This window comes from Tubulanus polymorphus, chromosome 4 (assembly GCF_964204645.1).
Source record: "Tubulanus polymorphus chromosome 4, tnTubPoly1.2, whole genome shotgun sequence".
NCBI classification, from domain to species: domain Eukaryota; kingdom Metazoa; phylum Nemertea; class Palaeonemertea; order Tubulaniformes; family Tubulanidae; genus Tubulanus; species Tubulanus polymorphus.
In genome coordinates this window covers 14,717,773-14,734,617 of record NC_134028.1, presented here as the reverse complement: position 1 = coordinate 14,734,617, position 16,845 = coordinate 14,717,773, and the positions used below count along the sequence as shown (strand labels likewise).

General features: G+C 37.9%; 1 protein-coding gene across 1 annotated transcript in view; it reads left to right on the top strand.

Annotated features, from left to right (window-relative positions):
• LOC141904223 (DNA-directed RNA polymerase III subunit RPC4-like) overlaps nucleotides 1–16,845 on the top strand; it is a 111,581-nt gene that overhangs the window by 72,976 nt on the left and 21,760 nt on the right. Inside the window, exon 8 of the mRNA XM_074792786.1 lies at nucleotides 8,293–8,442. Within this exon, the coding sequence (XP_074648887.1) occupies nucleotides 8,293–8,442 (150 nt within the window). The remainder of the gene's footprint in view (nucleotides 1–8,292; nucleotides 8,443–16,845) is intronic.

The window sequence follows — 16,845 nt, the reverse complement described above, 5'->3', positions numbered from 1 at the left end:
TAAAATCTGCTATTTTGCAATCAAATTTTCCAAAAAACCGATGTAAATTTCAACGAGATTCAAAATTCGGATAGACTACTTAGGAATTTGAGAATGGATAATGCTCAAAGTATGATTCATACGTTCAATTGGAAATCCTTTCATGTGAAAACTACGGCATTTAAGTTCACTCCATTTGTATGGTAATAGCCTATGACTGGCATGAAAACTGAGGCTAGGTCGAAGGAAAACTGTATGCCGGTATTTGTTTAGGCTAAGCAGCTATGGAGAGATGGAGTATGATGAAGGCCTTAGTTACCGCCAACAAAAAACGCCCCCCCCCCCACGTTTCATCAGAGAAAATAGGGGCCTACGTGAATCTCACATCGCACACAAACCAAACTGACAAAATATTGAAGTGAGCATACTCCAAAAAAACTGTGGGGCGGGCAGTCACAGATTTATTGATTTATTGTACATGATTAATGATAAAAATGAAGAAAATGCATTGAATGTTATTGGGAATTCTAGCAGAAAAACTGAAAATCAGGATAAATTTCATATGAATATTTTAAGCTAAACTGCAATGGCATAACTAGACTCAGCTTCAGCACGAACCCCGTTACACACAGGTTTGTTACAAGTTTTCCTGCGCACCAATCAGATTGCATTTTGTATCATTGCCGAGGAAAATTTCATGGATAAATGGAATAATAAGGGCTAAAATGAAAAAGGGAATCTGATTGGCTTAATATAATTACAGTAGGCCTAAGGTGTGGGTGCAATCATGTAAAACAGCACGCTCCTCGGGCTAGTACTGCTGGGTTTCATTCAGAACTGTAGAGCTAGGCTATGTCTATTATGAATACCTACTGATCGCAAGCCAGTGACAGTTTTCATGGGCTTGCATGCTTGCAAGCCCATATTGCTATCACACGGATTATTAACTTGCTTGGGGAGTCGATAACTTTCTTGGGTTCTGATATTTACACACATTTATGCAGTAATAAAATCTAGGTTCCTTTCGTATATTGGCTATATTGGTTGTCGTTTTCATTGTTTTATGATTTTGTTTAATCGTTTTTGTTATTTCAGCAGCGCATACCAACCTTGTTTCAGCGTGCGTGATCAGTCTTGAAATTGGTATTCATGCGCGGGATAGTGCTGCCGACAATTTAATTCATTCTTTATTGACATAAAATTTCACAAAAAAACATTTACTTTCACGTTTTTTAAAAATTCTTTTAATTTTCTTTTACTTTCATTGGGTGCTTGCGTTAGCAGCCATTTGTAAAATCTCTGTATGAACATTTATATTTTTCAGTTTAAATATCTAAAACTTAAGAACTACTTTTCAGTAAAATAAATTCTGAATGGAATGGAAGACTGGTTCCCTGTCTCTTCAAAGAGCTAGTGGGCAGTAGCCTATGGTGGCAATAAACTTTATCGGATGATCGTAGTGGATTGTCATTTGAAGGAAATGTAACTTAATCTTGCTTAATGTCTTTATTATTGTAAAAAGAAAAATCGTGGCTCTTATCTATGTTAGTCACATTTTTTCTTTCAGCTTTAAATTTTTCTATGCAAAATCATTTCCACACAATCCGATAAGTAATCTAGCAAATTATCAACATGATGATAGATTCTGTTAAGACACTTCAATATTCAAAATATAGCTGCAAAGCAGCGATAACGGGTTTTCTGCACAGTCTTAGAATCCTGTTCAACGGTGGATTTCGACAAAGCATTTGATAAGGCACAACATCAGCCATTACTAAACAAGCTATAAGGAAACATTATCAATGATAGGTCGCTCAAATGGCTCAGCAGTTATCTCTGACGAAAACTTGTAGCCAAACTCAACGGAACGCCTCATCTGGGAATTAGTCGGTCTAACTAGTGGATTCACGCAAGGTAGTATCCTAAGTCGTCTTCTGTTTAATGTCCTGACAAATGACATACACAGTAATCCAAAATATACCACACTGAGTAAATTTCCGAAACGACCTTAACACGCCGTTCGACCAAAAACTTTAATGTTCCCACAGGAAAATCTTGTGGGAATGAAAACTATTCTGTTTGATCGAACAATAAGCTTTTTGTTTGAACCAAAACTTTTCTTCATTCTGACAAAACTAGGGGTCCAGAGACACCATGCCCACTTGGGAAGTGGTAACGAATGCTCAACAATCTAATAATTTCAATATTCAACGTCCTCTGGTGACCATATACAAAAACCAATGACCTTGAAACTCACCACAGTCATAGAACACGTCATTTGCCACGATTTTGTAATTGATTGTGATAACAAAATATGCCTCGTTACCAATTTAATATGGAAATACTAAGTTATTCTACAATTCAACGCCCCCTGGTGACCATATTCAGACCCAATGACCTTGAAACTCGCCACAATCATAGAACATGTGATGAACTACAACTTTGCAATTGATCATGTTAACAAAATATGCCTAGGCACAAATATAATAAGGAAATACTAAGTTATTCTACTATTCAATGCCCCTGGTGACCATATAGAATAACTAATTTCCTTAAAACAGACCACAATCATAGGCAATGTCATGAGCTACAACTTTTTTTGCAATTGATTGTAGTAACAAAATATGCATCGGTACAAATATAATATAGAAATACTAAGATATTATATTATTCAACGCCTCCTGGTGGCCATGACAAAAATTAATGACCTTGAAACTCACTACAATCATCGAACACCTTATAAGCTACAACTTTCTAATTCATTGCGGTGGCAAAATATGCTTAGGTATCAAGATAATGTCGAAAAACTTATTCCCACCTACGAAAGAGTACTGGTGACACCAAGATGGCCACCAATTGCGTCATAATTGGTTGATCAAAAATGCCTATCTCAGCTATAAAACATCCCTTTCCAAAGAATACCCATCAGCAATTGCAATGAGAAATGGAAGACCAGTAGGAAGCTACAGGATTCAGAATTTGGGCCAAAATTGACATTTTTGGGCACTAAAAAGGTCATAGGACGGCCATCTTGAGTTCGATCGACCCAATTCTTGTTATGCTCATGGGCCCTGGGGGGATTCAAATATATACGAAAGATCAAGGTAATTGATCAAAGCGTCTTCAAAATTTCCCTCAAAAAGTTCAAAAATGTATGAAAAGTGCTGTTTTTTGGCAAACATCAATGGCTGCCAGTCAGCCATCTTGATTCTGACAGGGCCAGTTTGTGGGCTGAAGATGTGTCTAGGGTAGATACATGTGTAACCCAAATATCAAGACATTGCATTAAAGCGTCTTCAAAACTTCCTAAAATAACTGGATTCCGACTACGGACGGACGGATGACGTACGAAAAGAGAACGCAAAAGCCCGCTAGGACTAAAGTCCCAAGTAGCCTAAAGATGTGTTCGAATAAAAAGCTATGTTATTATTGAAATGAAAAACTTTTTGTCCTGGCAAAAAAATTCTGTTGAGCGAAAACTATTTTTTTCGAACGAATGTTTGAATGAAAACAATTCTGTGCTATTGAACGAAATACCTAATACTTTTGGTTCGGAGAAAAAACTTTTTACAACATACTTGTTCAAACGAAAAACTTAATGTTCTGACAAGAAAATTCAGTTCAAATTAGAACGATTCTGTTCGATCGAACGATTGTTCGAACGAAAAACCTTTCGTTTGGACAAAAAAAGTTTCTTCAACTTTGTTCTGACGATTTTTTTCAAATTGATTCAATCGAACAGAATATTATTGGTTCGGACGAAATAAATTTTGTTCCGACGAAAAAATTTTCAAGCGAAAGGCCTTTTGAACGAAAAAAAGATATTTCTGGGGCTCCGCAGTAACTTAAAGCCGGACGTAGGTCGGCCTTGCGACGCAATGCGATCCTCGCGTTGCATTGCAAGTTTTGGTGGCGATACGATTGTCAGCGACTTCGTGCGACTAGTTTCTGCCAGTTGCAAGAGCGCGTAGGTCGGTTGTGACAGTCGTGTCGCGTTGCATCACAGAAAATAGTCGCAAGGGAGCGTAGGGCGATGAGTCGTTGCGACACAATCGTCGCTGGCGGTCGCAGTGAATGGTGTCGCAGTGAGTCACAAGCTGTCGCAAGGCCGACCTGTGCCCGGCTTAACTTATTAGGAATTAATAAAAAAACAGTTTCATTTATGATGAAAAAACTCAAATGAAAAGTCTGGCTTATAAAGCTGTCTGCTCAGGCGAAATTTTCAAAAAAATCCTCATTATTGGCAATAAAATAGATAATTGTGATTGATCGTTGCAAGTCACTACCAGTTAATCACTAATTAACATGCATTTTAATAAATCCGATTCCTCCTTTACAGTGAACTTAGCTTTAACCTATTTGAGGCTACTAGCCTATGTAGGCCTAAGTATATGCGTAGGCCTAACATCCGGACAGATTGGTCGTAGGCCTATTGAATAACAACCCTCCTAAATATCGTAAATTTTGTTATGAAGTTAAATCCAATGAGTCCGTTAACAAACGCAACATTCATACTGTGAATGCGAGTCCAGCATACGGATAGGAGTGTGTTATATACTTGTGTTTAGTAAATACCTTGTGCATTTGACAAAGATCGGTATGTACTGTTGAAAATATAGAGTATTGATAAATGGTTGAAGCCCGCGGCTGAATGAAGTATTATATTGTTTCTTTTGATACATCGTCGACATAACAGCGTTTCTCCGCTATATCTCTTCGGCGTGTTTAGTTTAGGCCTACGACTCCCCGGTACTCTAATGATTTATCTTAGCAAATACAAGGTTAATTGAAAAAAGGTATGGTTAAAGGTATTGCCAAATCACTGGTAGTAATAAATAAATTTGTACTCGATTTGATTCTCATGAGGAGGAGAAACTCTCAGCTGATTTCCGGAACGACGATGTAGCGACACACGTCGATCAGTCGATGTTTACGGCTCGACAGTGCTTTTAGAATCTAAAGTAGTAAATTTCCTGTGTATCGATAATATGATTTGATGAGGTGAATGCGCTATTGTTTAAATTAGTTTTTTAAAAACCGCGGCTGAATGTGCAATCTTTGGGTAATAAATTTGTCAATTTATGCTTGAATTGATAATCGACTTGACAAGAAACGTGCGGTTGATTTCGGAAAGACGACTTAGAAAAACATGTCGGCTCTTTGAATGGGGCTCAATTTTCGATGTTTACGGCCCGACAGTGCTTTTGTAACGTTGATTCTTCAAAATGCGCACGGAGTATTTGTAGATCGAAGTGAGCTGAATGATATCAGACGGATTGTATCGGCAACAGCAGTAATGTAAAAAGCCTATGTACTTTTGGCTAAAAAAGTGTGGAGAAAAATAATAATAATAATAATAAGAAACACGCGAATCTCAATAGGGTTTTCTGTGATGTAACAGAAAACCCTAATAACAAATCCAAAAGCTTGCACTAACTTGGTCCACGTCTACAATAAAACCATTCCGATTCCCAGTCCCTTTGTGTAACATTTCATGTAATGATGTAAGACCTATCTCTTGGCTCTTTAACAAGTAATCAGTTCAAAGTTCGATTAATTCTACAACAGAAATACAAAACCACCAAGCAAGCTTTCAGTACAACCATGTCAGCAAGCCCATTTTTAGAATTTCTTTCTTGTTGTCACTTGAGTGTACTGATAAACTACACCAAAAGTCGATGGTTCTCTGAGCGTCGCAGTGTACTGTAGTTAGCGCTGTGGTGGCGTAGTTAGCGTATTGTCACTGTCACTGTCAGTGTGACCGAGGGAAAAGTTTTGCGTGTGTATCGTTTCTCAATTGCTTCAATCCACCAGCGGCCGTGTTATGAAAAAACAGTCACACCATATCGGCCTATAAGGGCATATATTTCCATTCATATCAAATAAGTTACAATAGCTTACCTTTATTTGAAACACTGCGGGATCTCGGGTGACTCTCTGACTCTCCTTTGCCTGATAATCAAAATGGCTGCGATGTTACAACATCGGATCGATTGATTCGGGTCGGTGGGGTTCGAGTCCCATGATTTCAAGTCCAATGCAAAGTAGTGCATACATCGCTAAGGTAACGCTGGCATTATTCTAATTTCCCAATAATTCAAGATAGTTGTCTCTTCAATAAAGAAAATATAAATATCACTTCGATTTCTAACCGGAATTTCTACGTGACTTGCTCCGTGTTCGAATCCCATTGATAAAGATTAATTTTAGCACAAAGTGTTGTTTTCGTATTAATTACTATAAGCACATAGATTTTTTCAAAATATAATGAAAATGATTCAGTAATTGTCTTTTTGGTTTTCCTATGCCGTCACTTTGAGCGGGTGCGTCCGCTTTTTGGTGGTACGTTTTTTTATGCTAGTAGTGGTGCTGATTTGTATGAGCGCAAACGGTCCATGACATGAGCGCCTAGCCGCATGCAAAGAACCGGGATCGTAGCTATCGATTCCTCGGAGATTTCTGCCGAAAACGATATTTTTGTCGGCGGATTTTTCCAATCCTCGGGTTTTATGGCGTAAACACCCGTAACCTACATTTATGACGTTTTGACGGAGATTTCTTATTAACGGGGTTCCCTATGCACCGCAACAACAAATCAGATCTACGCACACCTGCTACGGAGTCCCGTCGATAGACTGTTTAGTAACACATTTTCCTTGCCAAACTTGTATTCTAAATCTATATTGTATGAATAGGAATATTAATTTGAAAATATTTTGCATTCTAAAATTTATTTTTAGTGCACCAGTGCTTATTTTGGTGAATGAAATCTGCATATGAATATGCCGATGAATTTTACGCAATACTTATTTGCATATAGAAAACACCGAACAGGCGAACTAGTATTGTTTAGGATATAACTAATCGTCATCAAATGTAATGCTACGGTTGGCTGCTGTGATCCCGTTTATGCCTAGGCATTGTGTGGGGAATTCTTGAATTCTTGAGCGATTTGCCTGCACATTGTCATGACGCTCCATTCCCTCACCGTACCGTCACGGCTGCGGTGCGATGAAATCGTCGATGAAGTGGCGTAACTGCGACTCGGATCATCTTTCTGACTGGGACCGAATTTACTCGTATCCCTACAAAGTAGGGGCACATCACTCACTGGCTGCCCAGCGATCTGTTTTCATGAACTGATAGTATGCATTGTTGATTTCACGCAATTTACGACGTACGCTGTCAGAATTTCGGTTCGATATCTATCTGTGGATTTAATCGTCGCGATCGGGCGAAAAAATACGCTCGTGTGCCCTTGGCTGTTTCTTTTTCTGACATATGTTGATTTATGTCGTGCATTTCATAAGGCTGCGGTAAACCTCTTGGCCCATGGGCAATTATTTAAAGAATGGAACGTGTTTTATACCTATGTTGATACAACTTTGAAAACAACATCTTAAGCGACGTAAACGCAACCATCAGGATGTAAATCCACGTTCGTATTTCGATGTCACGGTCTTCAACGTAGGATCAATGTCGAAAATTGGTTGTGTGCCCACTGGGAATTGTGCAAAGTCTGGGAAAAATAGCTTTTTCTCAAATCGGATGGATGACCTTGATATGCTAATTAGCCATGTGCTCAAACTGCAAATTCAATCAAATTTTATTCTGCAAAAAAAAGATCAAATCCAATTCAATTTTACTTTATTGAACAAGGTAAAACAGCAAATCCAATTCAATATTGTTGGGCAAATTTCAGAAAATTCAATTCTGTTCCGCATTCAAATCAATAGGACTAAGGGAAAAGATTTATCTGAGGTCAAAGGAAAACTGTATATCGGTATTTGTTTAGGCTAAGCAGCTAAGGAGAGATGGAGTATGATGAAGTAAGTAATTGTTCCTGCCAGCTCCAGTCGCTGTCTGGGACTGCTACTTATGAAAACACGATTCAATTGTGTAAATTATTAGCCTGAGATTGACTATAGTCTAATAGCTGGGAGTGTAGGACAAATTTAACCCACAGAATGCATCATTTGCCATTTTATGAAAAGCTGACAGGCTGGCCATAGTGTCCCTTGGAGCTCTTGTTGATTTCACAGGTTAACAGTTTTATTTTGGTCAGCTTTTAAAACATGGCGAATTTTGTGAATATCGGCTATAAGAAGCATCAAATAGCCTTAGAAGCTTCAAACAAATTTTCTCTTGTGGTTTGAACCTTCCATGCTTGTTTGGTTGTTAGATAGAATTTTCAGGATTTTTTTATCAGCAGTAGTACTGGGATTCCAGTTAAAACTTTTTAATTAGAAAATGTAATATTGATCTTAATATTGAAGATGAATATCTCATTTATTTGATCATTCACTATTTCAGAATGAAGATGTAAATAAAGGAACCAGTTTAAAAGATTTTCATGATGGATCTGTTGGAAAGATTGTCATCCATAAATCAGGAAAAACCTGCCTAGTCTTAGGCAATATGACACTAGATTTAGCAACGGGCACTCCGTGTAGCTTTTTACAGGTAAGAAGTTAGATCATCTTTTAAATCTTAAAATTTTTCCTACCAGGTCAGTACCGCTAATCAATTGAGGGGTTTTTATGCCCAAAACGCTTTGTGGGAGGGGCGTTGTGCTTGCATTTTGCACCTTTTCAGGACTTGAATACATCACAGACAGTCACATCATGTGATAAGAGCATGAGGGATCTGGTTTACCACCACTTAATGCACTTCATAACTAGGCAATGTTTAGTAACCCATGTTCCTTCTGGCGTTTTGTTTCCAGGTTGTGTTTTGATCATAGCTAAGCCATGGTTTGATTTCTGACCATTCTGTGATGAAATCAAAGTTGTCTGCAATAACTTGAATATCTATCATCTGCCATCACAGATGCAAAAGTAATTTGAAAATGCTTGAATTCATCGCACGATGATGTGCCACCAAAATTATGTAGCTGGTCAAAGATGTTACATAGCTGATTCAGAAAAAGGCAATGATACTTGTAATGAGGTAACTCGGCCACTCACTCAAAATCTTGATGTTGAGATGATAGGATTTAAATTTCCAAAGCAATGGCCTAGATATCAAAAGACATTTTGACAATGCTATGGACTTGGTTAATTGTATATTGAATGCTATCAAATTTCTAGAAAGGACTCTATGGATATTGTGTACAAAGGAAAACAGATTATTGAAAATACCTGGGAGATCACTGTTGAAATAGCCATACATGAATTGACCGAGACCATTATTGTGAATACCAAACAAATCTTTAAAATTTCTTCACTATGGAATGATGGGGAAGTGTGTTCAAAATATCCACTTCTAACTGTTAGTCTTATTGCCTTTTTAGCCTACTTTGGACTTCCAGCAGGCTATCGAGTTCACTTCATCGTCTGTCCATTCATTTGTTCTCACAGACTTGAAATTGTGTGGCTGGCCATCAGCCCATTTGTACATTATATGGCTAAAGCAGTATGTGTGGCTGACCACACAGTGCAAAGAAAAAAGTTTCTTAAAAGTCTCTGTGTGGCTTATTTCATGCTCCTTCAACTATAGACAAATAGCCACTAGAAATTTGTTCTTTTGCCTTTTGTGACATGGTTTTGCCATGTACTTGTAGCCCGAGATGTTGTAATGGGTCACAAAAATCGAGGTTATAACTTTGACACGAAGTCATACAATCTACAATGTTCATGCGCAAAATGTAGCTTGATCATGTGGCTAAAATCTGTTGGAAATGGAATTTTGAATATCGCGTACATTTAAGAGAAATCGACGAATTTATGGCGATTTTTAAAGAAATTTCAAGGAGCATTTTGTTTCATAAAACGGCTAGAAGGCCGATGCACAACGTTACATTGAAGTAAAATAACTGCTCCCTGCGGTTGGCTGAGCTCCCTCTGTCAATCAATGTAAGGGGATATTCGATTGACGCAGACAAACCGGTCTTTTAATCTTCTCATCTATTAATCTGCTCAGTTCTAGTTTCTCATTTCCCAGTCATGGGAGAGTCTTATATGTTTATTTTTAATTTGATAACCGTAGTATCGACTCCGTCTCCCCATATCTATTTCATTATGCAAATAACCGAAGATTCAATCGATACGCTACTTCATGGAAGATTATGCCCGCACAATCGAATAGGCCCAAACCTCGTCTCACTTCAAGTTTATAGTAAGCGATGTTTTACTTACTATACAACGGCACGCATAATTCTTTAAGTATGATATCCTGACAATGTGTTGAATTCGATAAAACCTCACTTTGAACGCTAAAGATCACTAGAAATGTCAAAATGCCAAAAACCACAAATTTAGCGATGACGCTCAAAGCAGCTAATGGAAGTTATGACTGGTGCCGGGTGTCATCACTTTGTTGTTGAGTTCAAGACTCTAAGATGAATTTTTTGCAGGCTACACTGATAAATATGAAATAATATTATGAAATAGAATTGATTTTTGAAGGACTACACTCGTAGATTCATAATAAAAATATGAAAAGTACCACGACTCGAACCAGCAATCAAAATTGGGTCGTCAAGTGCTGCGACCATGTGATACCTGGCAACCAGTCTTTACAGCTTCAGCCGTCGCAAAATGTTTTTTGATAATTTTAGGACACTTATAGTGATTTCTAGCCTTTGCAGTGAGGTTTTATCATATCCAACGTAGCGGTAGGATAACATATTTCAAGGATTACGTGTGACGATATATAGTAAGTAATATCACTGATTGAAAACTTGAAGCGAGAGATTTTCATTGCAAATGAACTGGAGCATGGCGGATTTAGGTTCCAATTTCCGGTTCTGACCAGCGCCATCAAACAATTAATTCAAGAACTTGAATTTGTCGATATCCCGTATTGCCGTGATGATTGCTAATTAGATTTCGATGATGTTGTTCACCGAAATCAGCAGATTTTACACATCCATGAAGTGTTCAAGGAAAACCTTAAAGATGCATCAATCAGATGGTGCCTATACATTACAAAGATAACATTCTGCGCCCGAGATATAAAGATCCGTGGATCTCTTGTTGATTGATTGTTGTGTGTCGTGGTATGTCTTAGGTGGTAGGTGAAAAAACCCAATTTATATTACATGCATCTCGAAGATTACCTCCACAGTCATTTTGGTGTGTAAAATAGCCATTTTGGAGCCTGTTCCCACTACAGTCTACAGCCTCAGTCCAATTAATCCCTCATTAGCATTGGTTGATGTCTATGACGTCATGCCAATGCTAGTAAAATGGATCGAAAGTTGTAGTAAAAAAACGCCATCTCTTCTTCTCATTTTCAAAGTCACTTCAAATTGTAACTCCTTTCTCGTAAAACATAAGACACAGCTGAAAATGACTCAAAATAATTTTTAAATTATTCCCTTCAAGATAGCGTCGCCAGATTTCTGATTTAATGGCCCAAAAAGTTATTCTATCGCATTTTTCTTGTTAGTCTGGTGGATGAGAGGGGTTGGGCAATCGCGTAGTGATATGTTCGCATTGACATTGGCGGAAAAGAATAGGGAAAGGCCTCTTCTGAATAGAAAAACATAAAATTATGTACCTCCTATTTATGAATATCATAGCGTTTGAATATCACTGTTATTCCAACTATCAGTACCCACGGGATTAATTAGGATTAATTCTCAGCATCACAATACGTATTTCTAAAGCAGTGGTACGACAGGCGTAGTCGTGACTGAAACCCGTATAGGTAAGTTATGTGAACGTGCGGGAACGCCTTTGCTTAAGTTAAAACCATTTCATGATGACACGAAACATCAAACAGTAAACGGTAGGCTACCACCATGATACAATATCACCAATAAAGATAGATCATTTTATTCAATTTTACCAGAGTTGTTTATCAGCGGAAAATATTGTCAAGTACGCCGAGAACAACCATGTCATCAATCAGTTGACTGACAGTTGGCTATATTCTACTATAAGTTTTCAGTTTAAGATGCCCTGCCCTCCTGCGCATTCACGAGGCGGTAGCAGCCCCTTACGCACTCGGCAGATCGATTTGCTTTGTAGTGCGCACTGGGAAAATTAACTTTTTTTCCATGCATTGAACAACAGTGATTGAATTTACACGTTGTTTGTTGTAAATTGCAATATCGCGATGGTTATTTGCCGCTTCTGTTGTTTTTGGGAATTGAATCGAGCGGCCTCGGTAGCTCAGTGAGATAAGGTGTGATGCTGTTGCATCCACTATCAGTGCTTAGTGTCAAGTGGTGTTCGAGTCCTGCTGACTGCCTACAGTGTGTGGGAAACACTTCAAAGGCCGTCCCGTAGAGAGGTTAAATGAACAATCAAATAGGGTTAAAAACCAAAGTCCGAACGACGTTAACAAACAAAAAGACAAACAAGCAATCATCAGCCTGCCTCACTAGTGACACCAACGCCGGCATAGCTCACTGTGCGACGTTTTTGTGCGTACGTTTGTCCGGGTAATCTACCTCTTATGCATCGAGAGTATTTGCATTCAGAAAAATCGTTCTGTTTTTATGCCCCCACAAAGCATCATGGGGCATACTGTATTCACTTCGTCGTCCGTCCGTCTGTCTGCAGTGGTTTCCGTGCCCGAGCAGATACACCCTTCGACAGATATTCTTCCAATTCAAGAGTTGTCTTGTACTAAATGAGGTTAGTAACTGATTAGATTTTGGGTCCTCTACATCCAAGGTCAAGGTCGCAGGAAGCCATTTTGTGAATTTCATTTCCGGGTTCTAACTCATAAACGGTATAAAATAACTTACTGAAATTCTATGGATGGGTTGTACTAGAGACCATGGTTAACTGATTAGATTTTGGGTCCTGTAGGTCCATGGTCTAGGTCGCAGGAAGCCATTTTGTGAATATCATTTCCAGGCTCTAACTCATAAACGGTTTAAGATAACTTACCGAAATTCTATGGATGGGTTATCCTAGGGACCGTGGATAACTGGTTAGATTTCAGGTAGTGTTGGTCAAAGGTCAAGGTCACTAGAAGCTGTTATGTATTTTTCTTATCCGGGCTCTATCTTGTAGATGGTTTGAGATGAATAGGTGACAATTTTTGGATGGGTTATCCTCGAGACCTCGAGAACTGATTACATTTCAGGTCCTGTAGGTCAAAGGTCAAGTTCGATAGGAGCTGTTTTGTATTTTGCATTTCCATGCTCTTTTTTCATAAACGGTATAAGATAACTTTGTGAAATTTAATAAATGGGTTACCCTAGTGAGTGACTGATTAGATTTTGAGTCCTGTAGGTCAAAGGTCAAGGTCACTGGAAGCCGTTTTGTATTTTCATTTCCTGCCTTCAGAAATAGGTCGACATACACTCGGGGGTGTATTTTATACTTAGGTGTTTCACCTGATGTGGGGACATCAGTAGTCTTCAGCGACATTCTAGTTGTTTTCATTATTCAGCAATAGGGACTAACAGTTCATGTTAGAAAAACCACAGTCAGTCGAGATTAACCTTACAGTTGTACATTGAATACGAATCTTGTGTAGGCGAAAGTGACGAAATTGTTTTATTAGACAGGTTTTTGTATAGAAATACTGATTGATATAAATCTCTCGGCTGGGACATCAGAATGAACTAGTTTCGTCTTTAACAAAATTGCATGAATGAGGTGTAACAATACAAATAGCGAAGGCTAATTCGTTCGGCAGAAAAAATGAAATACATTCAATTCTTATGTCTGTGGTCCTTCCAATCCACATCGTCATAGAACATTTTCCAGCAGATGTAAAGCATTAACCACTTAATACCTTACCACAGTATAATCTACCAATGCTTCAAGGCCCATGGGCCTCTTGTTGGAACTGCATTTCTTTTCGCAAGTACAGATGGCCTTTACCTATATTCATGCTTCACACATGTGCGTGACACATACTCGCTGCAATGTGGTGTATTGATCTGTGCATGTATATGAAAAACACCTTGTGTGGCCCAGTTAAAGTTTTCTTGGTAACTTCAAATGATTCAACTGCCAGAGCCATGAAAAGCAGTGAATTTTATAGAAGGGCTGTAAAATTGGGATAGAGGGGGTGTGAATCTTGGAAATCGTTCGATTTATGAAAATAAGTTGTCTAACCAACTTCGTACACAGTGTATAGAAATCGTCACACCATGAACATGGAGAGTGTCTATTTGAGTCAGTGGTGAAAATCCGCTATCAAGTATATTCATGATGAATGACCATGCAGTTGTGTCTGTGTGATGGAGAGGTTAGCGTAAAAAATTATCTTGGTAAAAATCGCCAATTCTCCAAAGTAGGTAAAAATCCCCCTCCTGAATGTAGTGTAAGTAGATACAATCATTTGGTCAATTAATTAATATTATTGATGTATATATATCCAATTTATTTTTGTGGAACATCATAAGGATATCATGAGTATACAAACTATAGTATATACTATTTGAATTAAAACATACTACAAATTTACTGTTCGTTAATACTTAATTAGTACTTAAAGTTATCGCACAGCTTAATGAAAGGGTTCATTGCACTTTTCAAATATATTACACTAGCTTGAATCTAAAATATCTACATTTATAAGTTCACTATTACTTATAATTCATGAAGTCAACTAGAGTTCACAGCTCAAAAATATTCCAGTTCGAATGTTAAGATATTTCAAATAAAAAGTTCATTATTCTTATTAATTCTAACAATTAATTTTATTCTAACAGTTTATTTAAAGAATTTATCCCAACAAAAGATTCCATTGCGCAGTTCAAACACATTTCAATCTCATTGCAAATGAACAAAATTGGAGAAACATTTTGTGGACACTCACATTTGCGGAGAAAGAAAACATCAACCCGATTCTTAGACTGACTACAGATAACTGCTTTATTCAGCATAAAAAGGGGAGGATATAGCATGCAGAGTTACAGGATTTCTATTGGCCGAATATACATAGAGCTTACATCTATCAAAACCCCATGTGGTCTACCACACATTTTGCTTTGAAATGTTCTTGAAAATCACCAAGTGGGAATTTTTACCTACTTCCAATATTTGGGGATTTTTACCTAGGGAATTTTACCTACGACCGATGGAGATCGTATCAATAGACAGATTTTCATGAAAACTTCTGAATTCAATCAAGGGGTACATCTTAGGCTTTTTGGTTTACCTTTGTCAGCGATATGAAATTGGCATTGAGCCAATTCATGTAAAATCGCGGTACGTTTAATTATGTGAGCATATGTGACGAAAAAAACGTTTGTATTGACATCCAGAAGAATAGTAAACAATACTAATTTGGGTTAAAAAACACCGTACTGGTGGACCAACATTGTGTAGTATATAGTTGAAATCGAACACACAAATGGATGCTGCTTGTTCGCTACGATCCTGCCTCTGTGCAGAATGTAGACTGTGGCCTCTGATTGGCGTACTAGTAGTAGGGTCTGAATCACGGCCCCTGTCCCGGTCCCGGCCGCACACGTCTTAAACACGGCTGCGGCCACTTTTTTTGTTTAAATGGTCAAATGAAAGGAAAAAAGAATATTAAAAAAGGAGAGAGATTTTCTTAGTCTTATCAAAGGTTCAAATTTAGACTATTTCAGTTTTGAACGGTTACGCTTCAATCGACTCTGTCATTGGCCAACCGATTATCTAATTGCTGCTTGATTTGCGAGCTAGATTTGAATAAATTTTGATGAAATAATACAGTTTGTTAGTGGGAGTTTTTTACGTAGTGGCTATAATCCCAGTGGGAAGGCAGGAATCTGGGCCCTGAGACCACCCCTAAATCTGCCCATGGAAAAAATGTTGATGGAGAATCAGATGACAGTCTCATTGATATGATTTTGTTCAACCAGGAAACCCCTAAGATAACACTCCGTGGTATATGGGATATCGACAAATTCAAGTTCTTGAATTACTCGTTTGATGGCCCTAGTCAGAACCGGAAATTGAAATTTTTAGTTAGCGATATTTTACTTACTATACAACGGCAACGCATAATCCTTTGAGTATGATATCCTGACAATGTGTTGAATTCGAAAATTTTCAGTTTAAAAAGTTGTGCTAGGGCTATAGTCGGTGTATAAGTCGAGTCGCTTCTTCATGTGTTTACATATGTCACATTGAAAACAGCGCCGATGTCATTCTCATAGTAGTTGAGAGTCTTTACCACTGTTTGCATTATTAGGGTTTTCTGTTACATCACAGAAAACCCTATTGAGATTCGCGTGTTTCTTATTATTATTATTATTATTATTTTTTTCCACACATTTTTTGTCAAAAGTACATAGGCTTTTTTACATTACCGCTGTTGCCGATACAATCCGTCTGATATTATTCAGCTCACTTCGATCTACAAATACTCCGTGCGAATTTTGAAGAATCAACGTTACAAAAGCACTGTCGGGTCGTGAACATCGAAAATTGAGCCCCATTCAAAGAGCCGACATGTTTTTCTAAGTTGTCTTTCCGAAATCTACCGCACGTTTCTTGTCACATCGATTATCAATTCAAGCATAAATTAACAAATTTATTACCGAAAGATTGCACATTCTGTCGCGGTTTTTAATAACTAATTTTAACAATAACCCATTTTCCTCATCAAATTATATTACTGATACACAGGAAATTTACTACTTTAGATTTTAAAAGCACTGTCGAGCCATAAACATCGACAAATCGACGTGTGTCACTACATCGTCGTTCAGGGGCTGAGAATCAAATCGAGTACAAATTAATTCATTACTACCAGTGATTTGGCTGCGGGCCTCAAGCAGTTAATTTAGCAATACCTATTTTTCTTTACCAAATTAACCGTGTATTTACTAAGGTAAATCATAAGTGTACCGGGGAGTCGTAGGCCTAAAGTAAACACGCCGAAGAGAAATAGCGGAGAAAAGCTGTTATGTCGACAAGGTATCAAAATAAAAGAATATATTACTTTATTCGGCCGCGG